Below are 12,292 nucleotides of genomic sequence, written 5' to 3'. Positions count from 1 at the left end.
GCGGGGAAAGGGAGACGATTTCCGCCGGTTCGGGGCGGAGAGTAGAGATGAGCACCGGGCTCCTCTCCTGCCCCGGAGAAGGCGCGTGCGAGCATCTCTTGGCCAACAAATAACGATGAGTGAACGCGTGGTGTCTGGAGAGTGAGCCGAGCCGTTCGCTTCAGATCTTAACAGCGTGGCTTTGGGAAGGGGCGGGCGTCTGGCCTTCCTAGTCGTGTCTGGGTGCCGCCTTCGGGCCCTAAATGCTTGAGCTGCACGGGCTGCTGACGGCTGATTACTCCGGGGAGAAGCCGTGGGCCAGCGGAGGGAGGGGACCGCGGGAGAGCGCGCCCTCGTGGCCCTTTTCGCTTTCCCACTGGAAGGGCTCTCCAGCCCGTTTGTTGTAGAAGTTGGTCATTTTTCGTAGACACTACGTCCACGTTCAAACGACATCCACACGCTTTTGTGAATTGCACCCTCTGGGAGACGGCCACACCGGCCAGGCGAGAGCGCGGGGCCGGGTCCCGCCTCTGTGGTCCGAGCCGTCCCTGTTGGGGCCCCGGCTGTGCGATGAATGAATGAGTCCTAAACGGGCCCGGTTAGCGCAGTTGTTGTTGGGCACGTGTACGTGCGAACGACGGTCCTGAGAGCCCTTCGATGAGGAGACGATGACGAGTCTGACTGGGGTGTTGCTGTCCAGGTGGCCCCTGCTCGGAGCTGCGTCCTGCGGCGCCGTGGTCAGGGCCCCGGGTCAGAGTCGCCACCAGACGATGACCAAGAGGCATTTGTCTGAGAAGGGCTTGCTCCCTCCCTTTCGGAACCAGGGCAGGACGCTGGGTGAGGGGCCGTTTGTTGGACCGGTTGAGTTTGGACGAGGGTTGCATTGGCTGAAAGATCAGGCGGGGAAAAGTGAACCTGCACCCACGCCCTAACTTTGAATTCTGTTTTTGTTTTGTTTTTCTGTTAGTTTGTTGCTGATGGCATCTTCAAAGCCGAACTGAACGAGTTTCTCACCCGGGAGCTGGCCGAAGATGGCTACTCTGGAGTCGAGGTCCGCGTTACGCCAAACAGGACAGAGATTATTATTTTGGCCACCAGGTAAAAAGTCGTTTATGTTGCATAGACTGAGGTGGTTTTGGTCTGGAAGCTTAAGGGGACAGCCAGTACATTTGGCCTTAGGGAGTGCAATAATTGGCTTTTGTGAACTGCATTTTCAAAATCTAATAGTTCCCTTCACCCACACTTTCTTCTTGCTTGTTGATGAATGAGGTTTTACTGCTACGCAGATGGGAGATTTGAGGTTACATGTGGAACCTTGTGAGAGCTGTGAATTGCCGCTTTTTGCTTTCCCAGGACGCAGAATGTTCTTGGTGAGAAGGGCCGACGCATCCGGGAATTGACTGCCGTGGTTCAGAAGAGGTTTGGCTTCCCTGAGGGCAGTGTGGAGGTGAGTGATCTGGCCTAGGTCCGTGGTGACTGTGGGCCTGGAAATGGCTCTTTGGGATGGCACTTCTAAAAACCCTTCTCTCACTGAAGACTGTTTATTCATGCTCACTGAATATTACAAATGGGTTGGTATTTTGTTGAAGATCTCATAATAAGTAGTAAGCTTAATTTTACAGGCCTGTTCTGCTCAGTTCTGGTGGTGAAGGAATTTTACATCCACCTTGAGTGGTAACGATACACATGATGGATCGGGTGCCCATCGGTCTCCTTGGTGTGGCTGTAGGAAGAGCTAGGGATGCGAGGGCAATGAGGAATGGTTCAGTGCATGTCACTGAGTGTGTGCTAGGTGTGGGGAGTAGTAAGGGATGCTATAGTGATATGTATTTGTTTCTTTCTTCAAGCTTTATGCTGAAAAGGTGGCCACAAGAGGTCTGTGTGCCATTGCCCAGGCAGAGTCTCTGCGTTACAAACTCCTAGGGGGCCTTGCTGTGCGGAGGTGAGTACGTATCCCCTTTTTGTGGATCAGAATATGGTGTGTTTGCCATTTTATTAATTCAGCAAATGAACTCTGCATGGCAGGATATTTCCAATCCATGTCCTTGTATTTTTTTTAAATATATTTTTATTGATTTCAGAGAGGAAGGGAGAGGGAGAGATAGAAACATCAATGATGAGAGAATCATTGATCAGCTGCCTCCTGCATGCCCCCCCCTCCCCCGGGGGGATCAAGCCCGCAACCCAGAGATGTACCCTTGACCGGGATTGAACCTAGGACCTTTCAGTCCGCAGGCCCTCGCTCTATCCACTGAGCCAAACCGGCTAAGGCTCCATGTCCTTGTTGAACTGGCAGTGTAGCAGGAAAAACTAGTAAAGAAGCAAGTCTTTTTTTAAAAAATATGTTTTTTAATTGATTTCAGAGAGGAAGGGAGAGGGAGAGATAGAAACATCAATGATGAGAGAGAATCATTGATTGGCCTGCACACCACCCACCGGGGATCAGTCCAAAATCTAGGCATATGCCCTGACCAGGAATCAAATCGTGATCTCTGGTTCATAGGTTGATGTTCAACCACTGAGCCATGCTGGCTGGGCAAGAAGCAAATTTTTGAAGGAATGATCAGTGTTATAATGGAGAACTGTTCTGAATGCCCGGGGAGTAAAACAAAAATAGAACTCAGAGAGGGAAGGTTGGGCTTCCTGTTGAAGTCGCTCAGTTCCATCATGTGTTAATTCTTCTGGGGACTAGAAGATAAGACAGCGCACATGGAAGCGAGCTCTGTACATAGATAGTAATGTGAGGAGTGATGGGCTGCAGCAGAGCCCCAGGAGGTTTTCCAGCAGAGGAAGGACACAAGGGCTGCGCTGCCTGCAGGTTGATGTTGGGATGGGTAGGAAAGGCTATATAGGCAAGGACATGTAGAAGACTGCCCACCTGGTTTGAATGCCAGGTCTATATTGCTGCTCAGGCAATAAAAAGTGATTCTCAAAATTTGGTCCCTGGGCCAGCATCAACACCATCATCTGAGGACTTGTTAGAAAAAATTCTCAGTCCCCACCTAGACCCACTGACTTGGCAAGTGGGAGTGTAGCCCAGCTAGGCTGTCTGAACAAGCCTTCCAGGTGACTTTTGCATTGAAGTTTGACTTGAAAGTTCTGAGACCAGAGCAGCTTACTGAACTCAGACCCTTGGGTCTCCTGTCTCTAAATGGGAATCATTATACCACCACCCTTTTTTTGTGAGGATTAAATGAGATTATATGACAGGGTGTGGGGCATGGTGGTGGGTCTGCTCTTTACTTTCCTGTTGAAAGTTGCAGCTAGCTCCAATTATTATCTAAATGAATAAAGTGTGTGTGTGGGGGGGGGGGCCATGATATTTTTTAAGGCTTACTATCAATTATATAGACCTAGATACGCTTTTCCAGTGTGCTAATAATAGTCAAGGCAGCTAGGATCCTAAACCGATAGGGTGCCTAATGAGCATGAATTCTGGAGGTTGAGGAATGTTTCAGTAAGCCTTAAGGGGGTCACTTAGTGATTGGGTACTTCTGGGTTCTCACTGATGGCTTGCCTGAGTTGGCAGAGGGACTGGACTGGAAAGGTTTGCTTCAGAGTGATGGGGGCGGGGTGTCAACTTGATAATCATAAGATTGAGTGTGGGCCTCAACCTTTTTTTTTAAATCTTATTTGTGGGTCTCAACTTTGGTTGCACATTAGACTCACTTGGGATTTCTTTTATTTGTTTTTAAATACTTGTTACTGAGCTTTACCACTCCCAGTTCCCCAGATTGCCAACTTAATTCACCTGGCATGGGGGGGCGGGGCGGTGTTCCTTTAAAGGGACATTGACAACAGGGAAGACTTAGTAAGTCTTACATGTTTTTTAAACATGAGGTGGGATTGGGTGATTCTATCTTTGGTGATAACACAAAGGATATCTGTCTCTTGTTTTCCCAAAGGGCCTGCTATGGAGTGCTTCGGTTCATCATGGAGAGTGGGGCCAAAGGCTGTGAGGTTGTGGTGTCTGGGAAACTCCGAGGACAGAGGGCTAAGTCCATGAAGTTTGTTGATGGTCTGATGATCCACAGTGGGGACCCTGTTAACTACTATGTTGACACTGCCGTGCGCCATGTGCTGCTCAGGCAAGGTGAGCAGTTGGTAGCTCTTAGGGCAAAGGGTCTTAGTGAATAGATGTGGTTTTCCATGCACACCTTGGTGTTTAGAGAATTCATTTTCAGAGTAGCAGAGCGTGTTAGTACTCCTTGGGCTTATTGATTTGCTGCACTGAATTGGAAGAAGTGAATTGTTGAGATCAGTCAGATCCAAGGGTTGGTTTGTCCTTGTCTCAGCCACCTGTGTACCCTTCAGTGATGACATGATGACGAGTCAGAAAGGTCACATCCTGCTCTTGGTCCTTGTCAGTGCCATGTTCTGTGGCACTGCATAGGTTCCTTTTGCAAAAGTGTCCTATTCATTGGTTGACTAGAGGCATTTGTCTGAGAAGGGACCAGAACCAGGGATACTTGAGTAACTTACTGTTCTCTTCCTCTGCCCTGTCCTATTGTGTTGTGGGGGCCGGTGATACCACAGGCAGGTCCTAACCATGGTCCTAACTGTCCTTTAGGTGTGCTGGGCATCAAAGTGAAGATCATGCTTCCTTGGGACCCAAGTGGTAAGATAGGCCCTAAGAAGCCCCTGCCTGACCACGTGAGCATTGTGGAGCCCAAAGACGAGATACTGCCCACCACCCCCATCTCGGAACAGAAGGGTGGAAAGCCAGAGCCGCCTGCCATGCCCCAGCCAGTACCCACAGCATAACAGGTATGTCTCTAGCAGCCCCTTGGGCGGAATGGGACCCTGTTCCTTTGTCTCCCTGTTACTACTACTTCTGCACACTGTGGTAAGCATTTGGTGAATAATAATTGGAGTGCACTTAATTTACATGGAAGAATGCTGGTTAAAGCCAGGGGCCCTTTTAATTTCAACCCAGGATTCTTTTGGGAGGGGTGTTTGGACTTGGTCTCTTAAATTCCTGATTACTACGGTGTTTGAAATAGGAATTTCCCTCTATTGTCCTTTTTTACTCAAAAATTTCAAGGCACTCTTGCTAGTAATAAGCTATTATCCTTCAGCAACCCCCTTACAAAGAACACCTGTGGTGTTTTTTTTTCCCCTAAAAGTTCTTTGTGTTTATTAGTCTTCATGCAAACCCTCAGTGGGAGTGTATATACCAATTTGGTAAATGAAAGAACCCGATACTCAGATGAAATTTCTGTTCTTACTGTTGTGCTTTGTTTGATTTTAGGGTCTCCTTGGCAGCTGGATCTGGAGTCTGGATGTTGCTCTATAAAGACGTTTATAAAATCTTTTTTATTGTCCCTTTTTACTCAAAAATTTCAAGGCACTAAGCTATTATCCTTCAGCAACCCCCTTACAAAGAACACCTGTGGTGTTTTTTTTTTTTCCCCTAAAAGTTCTTTGTGTTTATTAGTCTTCATGCAAACCCTCAGTGGGAGTGTATATACCCATTTGGTAAATGAAAGAACCCGATACTCAGATGAAATTTCTGTTCTTACTGTTGTGCTTTGTTTGGTTTTAGGGTCTCCTTGGCAGCTGGATCTGGAGTCTGGATGTTGCTCTATAAAGACCTTTAATAAAATCTTTTTAAAAGATGCATGGCCTGACTTAGACTGTACATCCAGTATTCAGACTGAGGGTCATGTCACCTCATCAGAGCATTACTTGGTTGGTTTTTAGGGCTGCCTGGCTCATGATGCTTACGCTTTCACTGAAATCCTCTTGGTTTTGACTGTACTTGTGAGACAAGGGCCAGGAGGACCCAAGCAGAGCTAACCAGAGAGATAACCTGTTGGGGGTAGTGACACTAAGGTTTGACGGCACCTTGATTAACTCATCTGTTAGGGTTAGGTTTAGAAGAGGGATAATATTGAAGACTATTTTTTTCCTAGTGCATAAGGAAATCTACATTGCACATAGAAAATAAATATATTGATCATTATATTTTGGGTTATGCTAGGCTCTGGATGTTGTGCTTCACATACTTTTTAATTTAATTCTCAACATCTCTAAAGTGTAAGTGGAATTAGTGCTAGTGATGAAGAGCTTGAAGCACAGATATAAAGAATATTTAAAATTGTCTCCTGTTTTATCATATTTGGAAGTGTTTTCTATTGCTATTTATAAGTAATTGGTGCTCTTGTTATACTTAGGTGAAACTAATGAGGGGCAGACTTGATAATTCTACAAGACTCATAACTAGATTGATTTATCACAGAGCGGGGACTTTCCTTTCTGATGACAACTGTCATGGGCCTGGAAGGCCAAGTCTGGTAGCCACACCGTCCTGGTGGTGAGGTCTGACTGTGAGATAACCTGGCTCCACAGGCCGCCTAGCGTACTCTGATTATTTGGTTGTCTTTCCGACTAGACTATAAGTTACACATGTACAGACAGCTGCACATTGTGGTTATACTGCTTGGCACGTGGTAAGGGCCTAATGTTTGAGTGAATTAGTGAATTATGTTAGGAGTGTGTGCACTGACAAATGTATCTTTGGGCCTCCCCTCACTTTTTAAAAGAACCTTTGATGTTTATATCGACTTTGTCTAGACTAATATCTTACTGGTTTTGTCAATATTGATGGAATTGAGACCACATCTCATTAATAGAGATATTCCCCTCTATAAGGCTTTATCTCTTGTATGTAAAGTTATTGGCATTTTGCAGTTTTACTGGAAATGTTACTGTTTGAATTGAGCTAAGGTGCTTTATTTCTGTACTTCTGGATTTGTGTAATTCGGTTGTGAGGGGATTTTTTTTTTTTTAAGAGAAATTAGTTAACAATGTGAGCATCCAAAGGTCTGGGTGCTGGCAACAGGTTATGACAATCCTGGTCACCTAGGATCTTAGCATCTCATATTGACACAGCCAGTCACAGGTCTTTGTATATTAGATTAGGTGATCTGGCTTGGTTGGTGCGTTGTCCCATGCACCAGAGGGTAAGGGTGTGTGTGGGAGGCAACTGATCAGTGTTTCTTCCTTACATTGATGTCTCCCTTTCTCTCCCCCTTTCTCTAAAATCAATAGTAAAAAATATGTAAAGTTTTCTGCAAATCTCAGTCTACTAAAATTGGAAATTAGTCTGTAGCGTTTAATAGTGCTGTTAACTTACCACCAGGTGGCGCTATGACAAATGTGCACCCAAGTAGCAGCTTGGGAAGAGAAAAATAAACTTATTGAAGAACAGCTGCTCCTTGACTTAAGATAGTGTTATATCCAGATTAACCCATAAATTGAAAATACCGTAGGTCAAAAATGCCTTCAGTGAACTTAGCCACCAGATCAGCCTAGCTTGCTTTAAAGTGTGCTCAGAACACTATTTTATAGTTGGGCAGTAACCATCAGTTATTGAAAATACCGTAGGTCAAAAATGCCTTCAGTGAACCTAGCCACCAAATCAGCCTAGCTTACTTTAAAGTGTGCTCAGAACACTATATTTTACAGTTGGGCAGTTACCATCAGTATTCATCTCAAGAGTAATTACCTTCCTCTTCTCACAAAGCAGGAGATACAGGTGGGCATTTTGTAGACATGATGGAATGCAAAAAACTATCCCAAAACACCCTGGCAACACAGTACACTGTAGAGTATCAGTTGTTTACCCTTGGGGTTTTGGGACTGACTTGGAGCTGTGGCCCACTGACACTGCCCAGCATCATGAGAGAGTATTGTACTACATCTTGCTAGCCTTTCTACTGAATGGGAATCACCTCTGCACCATTATTTAGTTGAAAAATCAAAAGTTGAACATTGTCAGTTGGGAGTGTCTGTGCTAATAGGCAGAAAAGTATATAAATTATTAGTATTTAAGTGTGCAGCTTCAATTATTAACATAAACACCCCTGTATAGCCATTACTTGAGATCAAGAAAGGGAGTTTTTAAAGCCAGGGGTCCTCACAAACTTTTTAAACGGGGCCAGTTCACTGTCCCTCAGACTGTTGGAGGGCCGGACTATAGTTTAAAAAACAACTATGAACAAATTCCTATGCACACAGCGGCGGCAAAAACACCCGGCGGGCCGTAGTTTGCGGACCCCTGTTTTAAACCTTTCATTTCAGAAAACCATAGAAGAAATGTAGAGCTTAGGTGAACACTGAATAATCATAGCTCACCAAGACATGCAGGCTTCCCAGAGGATAATCACTAGTCTCCCCCAATTTTTCTCAGTGAATGGTTTTTCTTCCATATTTTTAAAAAATATTTTATTGATTTCGGAGAGGGAGAGAGAAACATCGATCAGCTGCCTCCTGCACACAACCCACTGGGGATGTGCCCGCAATATCCAGCAGTTCTGTGTTGCTTTTTCTAGAGCCCAGGCTAACCCAGGTGCTTAGTCACATCAGGGGTTTGTGCCCCCTGTTGATGCTGGGGATGTTGGAGGTCCAGATGCAGCCTGGCTGGGTTCTCGAAGGCCCGTGGCTCTGGCACCCATCACCCAGCTGCAAGCTTCGGACCCCAAGGCCATTTGGGTTTCTGTTTTGTTTCAGTTTCTTTCACGAGTGGAGCACCTCGGCCCTGGCTTCTAGCAGTGAGCCTGGATTGGAATCCTGTTCTTAAAGAGGTATTGGCTGCCTCTTTTTTTTTTTTTTAATATATTTTATTGATTTCTTAAAGAGAGGAAGGGAGAGGGATAGAGAGTTAGAAACATCGATCAGCTGCCCCCTGCACACCCCCCACTGGGGATGTGCCCGTAACCAAGGTACATGCCCTTGACCGGAATCGAACCTGGGACCTTTCAGTCCGCAGGCCAATGCTCTATCCACTGAGCCAAACCAGTCAGGGCGATTGGCTGCCTCTTGCAAGCTCCCTACTGAGGATGGAGCCCGCAACCCAGGCAGTGCCCTTGATCAGAATTGAACCTGGGACCCTTCAGTCCACAGGTGACACTATCCACTAAGCCAAACAAGCTAGGGCTGTCATTTTCTTTTTAACAATTTTTCTCAGTGAATGGTTTTTCTTCCATATTTTTAAAAAATATTTTATTGATTTCGGAGAGGGAGAGAGAAACATCGATCAGCTGCCTCCTGCACACAACCCACTGGGGATGTGCCCGCAACCGAGGTACATGCCCTTGACCAGAATCGAACCCGGGACCCTTGAATCTGCAGGCCGATGCTCTATCCACTGAGCCAAACCAGTTAGGGCTGTCATTTTCTTTACATCTCATGTAGGAGCATCTGACTGGCCAAGTCTGATATCTGGCCCAGCTGCCAGAGGTGAGAAGATAGCTAGCCCCTTTGGCTTTCATAGTGAAAGTGAGGCCCAAACTCAAATATTGCCTCCTTCCCCTCCAAGTGTTCGTGTTAGGCAGCCAAAACTTGAGAAATAGCCCTTGGGACCCACTGGTGGAAATACAGCTGCTGGCAATATGGAAGCAAGTGCCAAAGCCTTTAAGGACTTTTTACCAAAAGGCTCTGAAGAGTTAGCTTGTGGTCATTAGGATATGTGGCAGCTGATGACAAGAGCTGAGGGCCTATTGACCAATCGGGCAAGGAAAGAACACCTACTAAAGTCTGAGAACTTGGGAATAGGTCCAGAGGGCAGACAGAACCAGCAGATAGCTCCGGAGAACCAGGAAAAGGACACAAACATGGGGCCAGAGGAAAACAAGGATTTTTTGACGTGAGATGGGGTGGGGTGGGTTTTACCTCCAGACAGAATCTGGACTTGCAAAACACTTGTGAAGGCTGCTGGAACCCACAGCAGAGTGATAATATGGAGGGTCCTGCTCCTCCCATCTATGATCTCACTCCCAAGGGGGTCCGAGAAACCAGCCACAGTCCCCAGCTCACCACCTCAACTTCTGGCTGGGAAGTTAGGCAAAGGCATGCGGAAGTCAGCCAGGATGTAGTAGACTGAAGGATGCCCTTCTCTGCAGAGCATTTTACAAGGTACATTTGAGAGGCCGGGCTTTACAATTAGAAATCTGGGTTCAAATTCTGACACCAACACTGATTCACTGACACTTTGTACCTTTCTGGTTTTGGTTATCTCACAGGGCTATTGTGGCCGTTAAAGAAGATCTAAATGCCAATATATGTCTCTTCTAGTATTTATCATCTAATAATATTATTTTTGTTTGGAGATATTATTAACAGGTAAGAGCCCAGGCCTTCAAGCCAGACTCTGGATTCAAAGATTGTTTTTCTTACTATTACCTTAGGGTCATCAGATTTTTGATGTTATTTAATCTAAAACAAACCACTTCCATATTTGTTGCTAAAGTTACTTAGGGTCATCAGATTTTTGATGTTATTTAATCTAAAACCACTTCCATATTTGTTGCTAAAGTTACATTTATAGCTTGATAAGCAGCATGACCATGGTGAGAAGATAATTATGTGCCCTGAGCCTGCTGTGAATATGTCATTTAAACTTCCCAACATCCCTGTAATGGGCAGATTCCATTACCTCACTTTACAGCGATTTTAATTTGTGCAATACATCTTAGGGGAATGTGTGATTTCTCTTAGGCTTGGAAAAATATTTAGGGTATCTCAAGATCCCCACTACTGATTGGAGAATAATAAGACGATGGTTGGGAAGAAGAACTTATCTGATCCCATACCCTCACATTCATAAATAAGATGGAGCCCTCCAGGAGCTCTGAAGTTGAAATGAAACCATTGAGCCTCTGCTGCTCAGTCCTGTATTGTACCATTTCACCTAGCCAGGTGCAGCTGGGCCTTTCTCCCCTGAGAGGAGGACTGCTGTGACCTATTCATCCTGCCCTCACTGGTGGACCATCAACTGCCCCATAACTGTCACAGGTATTAGTACAACTCTGAACATACTGAAAACCATTGAATTATACTTTTCAAATGGATGAATTATATCAATAAAGTCATGTGTATATGCATAAATATATATGAATTAAAACAGCAAACAATTCCAAATTTTCCTTGTTTTGAAGGTACATATACCCAAAATGAGCAACATTCCTTGAATGCAATGAACTGCTCATCAGCTGCTATGTGTGACTAGAACATACTCATATAACTGATTCCAGATTTCAGATACATCTATAATAGGCTCTAGCATACTGCTTTTGTTTTCTTCTGGTTTTTTGCACTTGCCTTGTCAACATGCAATATGTTTGATGGCTCATAGTTTAAGGACAGCCAGCCATGTTCCTTGCTTTTAAAACACTTTTTAAAACTTATTTATAAAGATATATTTTTTATTGATTTCAGAGAAGAAGGGAGAGAGATAGAAATATCAATGATTAGAGAATCATTGATCGACTGCCTCCTGCACGCTCACCCACTGGGGATCGAGCCTGCAACCCAGGCATGTGCCCTTGACCAGAATCGAAACTAGTACCTTTCAGTCTGCAGGCCGACATTCTATCCACTGAGCCAAACCAGCCAGGGAAAAGCATTTTTATTTTTAGATTTATAAAGATCAATTAGAATAACCAAGTCAATGAATTTTTATTTTTTAACGTTTTTTATTGATATCAGAGACGGAAAGAGAGGGAAAGATAGATACATCAATGATGAGAGAGAATCATTGATCGGCTGCCTCCTGCATGCCCCACACTAGGGATGGAGTCCATAACCCAGGCATATGCCCTGACCAGGAATTGAATCTTGACCTCCTGGCTCATAGGTCGATGCTTAACCACTGAGCAACACCAGCTGGGCACCAATAAATTTTATTTTAAAAAATTTTTTATAGCATCTGTTTCCTTTCAATCACCTACACAACTGTCTTCAGTGTATTCCCACTTATGAACTGTAACAAACAGTATGAAGTAAATTTGGGTGCATAAGCATCATAAAAGATGAAAGAATATTGCTACACCACCCTTTAGCAAAACAGGATGGTACAGGTTTTTGTCATAAAAATTCTGCGTGATGAAATCCTGTTGAACGACTTCACTAAATAATGCCTTATGACTTAAAATACCATAGTTCCTTTCTATTTTTAGAAATATATTGTTCATTCGCCAATTCTTGAGAAAATTCATCTAGGAAAGATTTTGCTTACGTGACCAATTTCTTATCTTTAGAGACTAGAGTCCAGCAATGTGCCTCTGCATTCTTTTTCTAATTTGTGTAATAAGTGTGAAATGTCCTCAGTCAACTTTCTTTTCTTGTCATTATGGGTGGGAAATGAAAAGTCCTGAGTTTATTATTTTTTAAAATATATTTTTTATTTCAAGAGGAAGGGGAAAAGGAGAGATAGAAACATCAATGATGAGAATTATTGTCTGCCTCCTGCACGCCCCCTACTGGGGATGGAGCCCGCAACCCCGGTATTCCTTGACTGGAATCGAACCCA

At 44.6% G+C, this 12,292-nt stretch overlaps 1 protein-coding gene across 3 annotated transcripts in view; it reads left to right on the top strand.

Annotated features, from left to right (window-relative positions):
• Positions 1-12,292, top strand: part of RPS3 (ribosomal protein S3) — a 38,802-nt gene that overhangs the window by 597 nt on the left and 25,913 nt on the right. The window contains exons 2-7 of one of the 3 annotated variants that reach the window (XM_014540412.1): positions 947-1,077; positions 1,333-1,426; positions 1,827-1,921; positions 3,885-4,072; positions 4,550-4,746; positions 5,525-5,599. In XM_014540412.1, coding sequence (XP_014395898.1) covers positions 947-1,077; positions 1,333-1,426; positions 1,827-1,921; positions 3,885-4,072; positions 4,550-4,743 — 702 coding nt within the window. In that variant the 3' untranslated portion in view covers positions 4,744-4,746; positions 5,525-5,599. Of the gene's footprint in view, positions 1-946; positions 1,078-1,332; positions 1,427-1,826; positions 1,922-3,884; positions 4,073-4,549; positions 4,747-5,230; positions 5,299-5,524; positions 5,600-12,292 lie in introns of those variants that run through there. The other 2 variants (XM_005867059.2, XM_014540413.1) reach the window with 2 other exon arrangements.

Source organism: Myotis brandtii, unplaced genomic scaffold (genome assembly GCF_000412655.1).
Source record: "Myotis brandtii unplaced genomic scaffold, ASM41265v1 scaffold244, whole genome shotgun sequence".
Lineage (NCBI taxonomy): Eukaryota > Metazoa > Chordata > Mammalia > Chiroptera > Vespertilionidae > Myotis > Myotis brandtii.
Note: the sequence above shows the minus strand (reverse complement) of the source record. Positions and strands in the feature narration are given on the sequence as shown.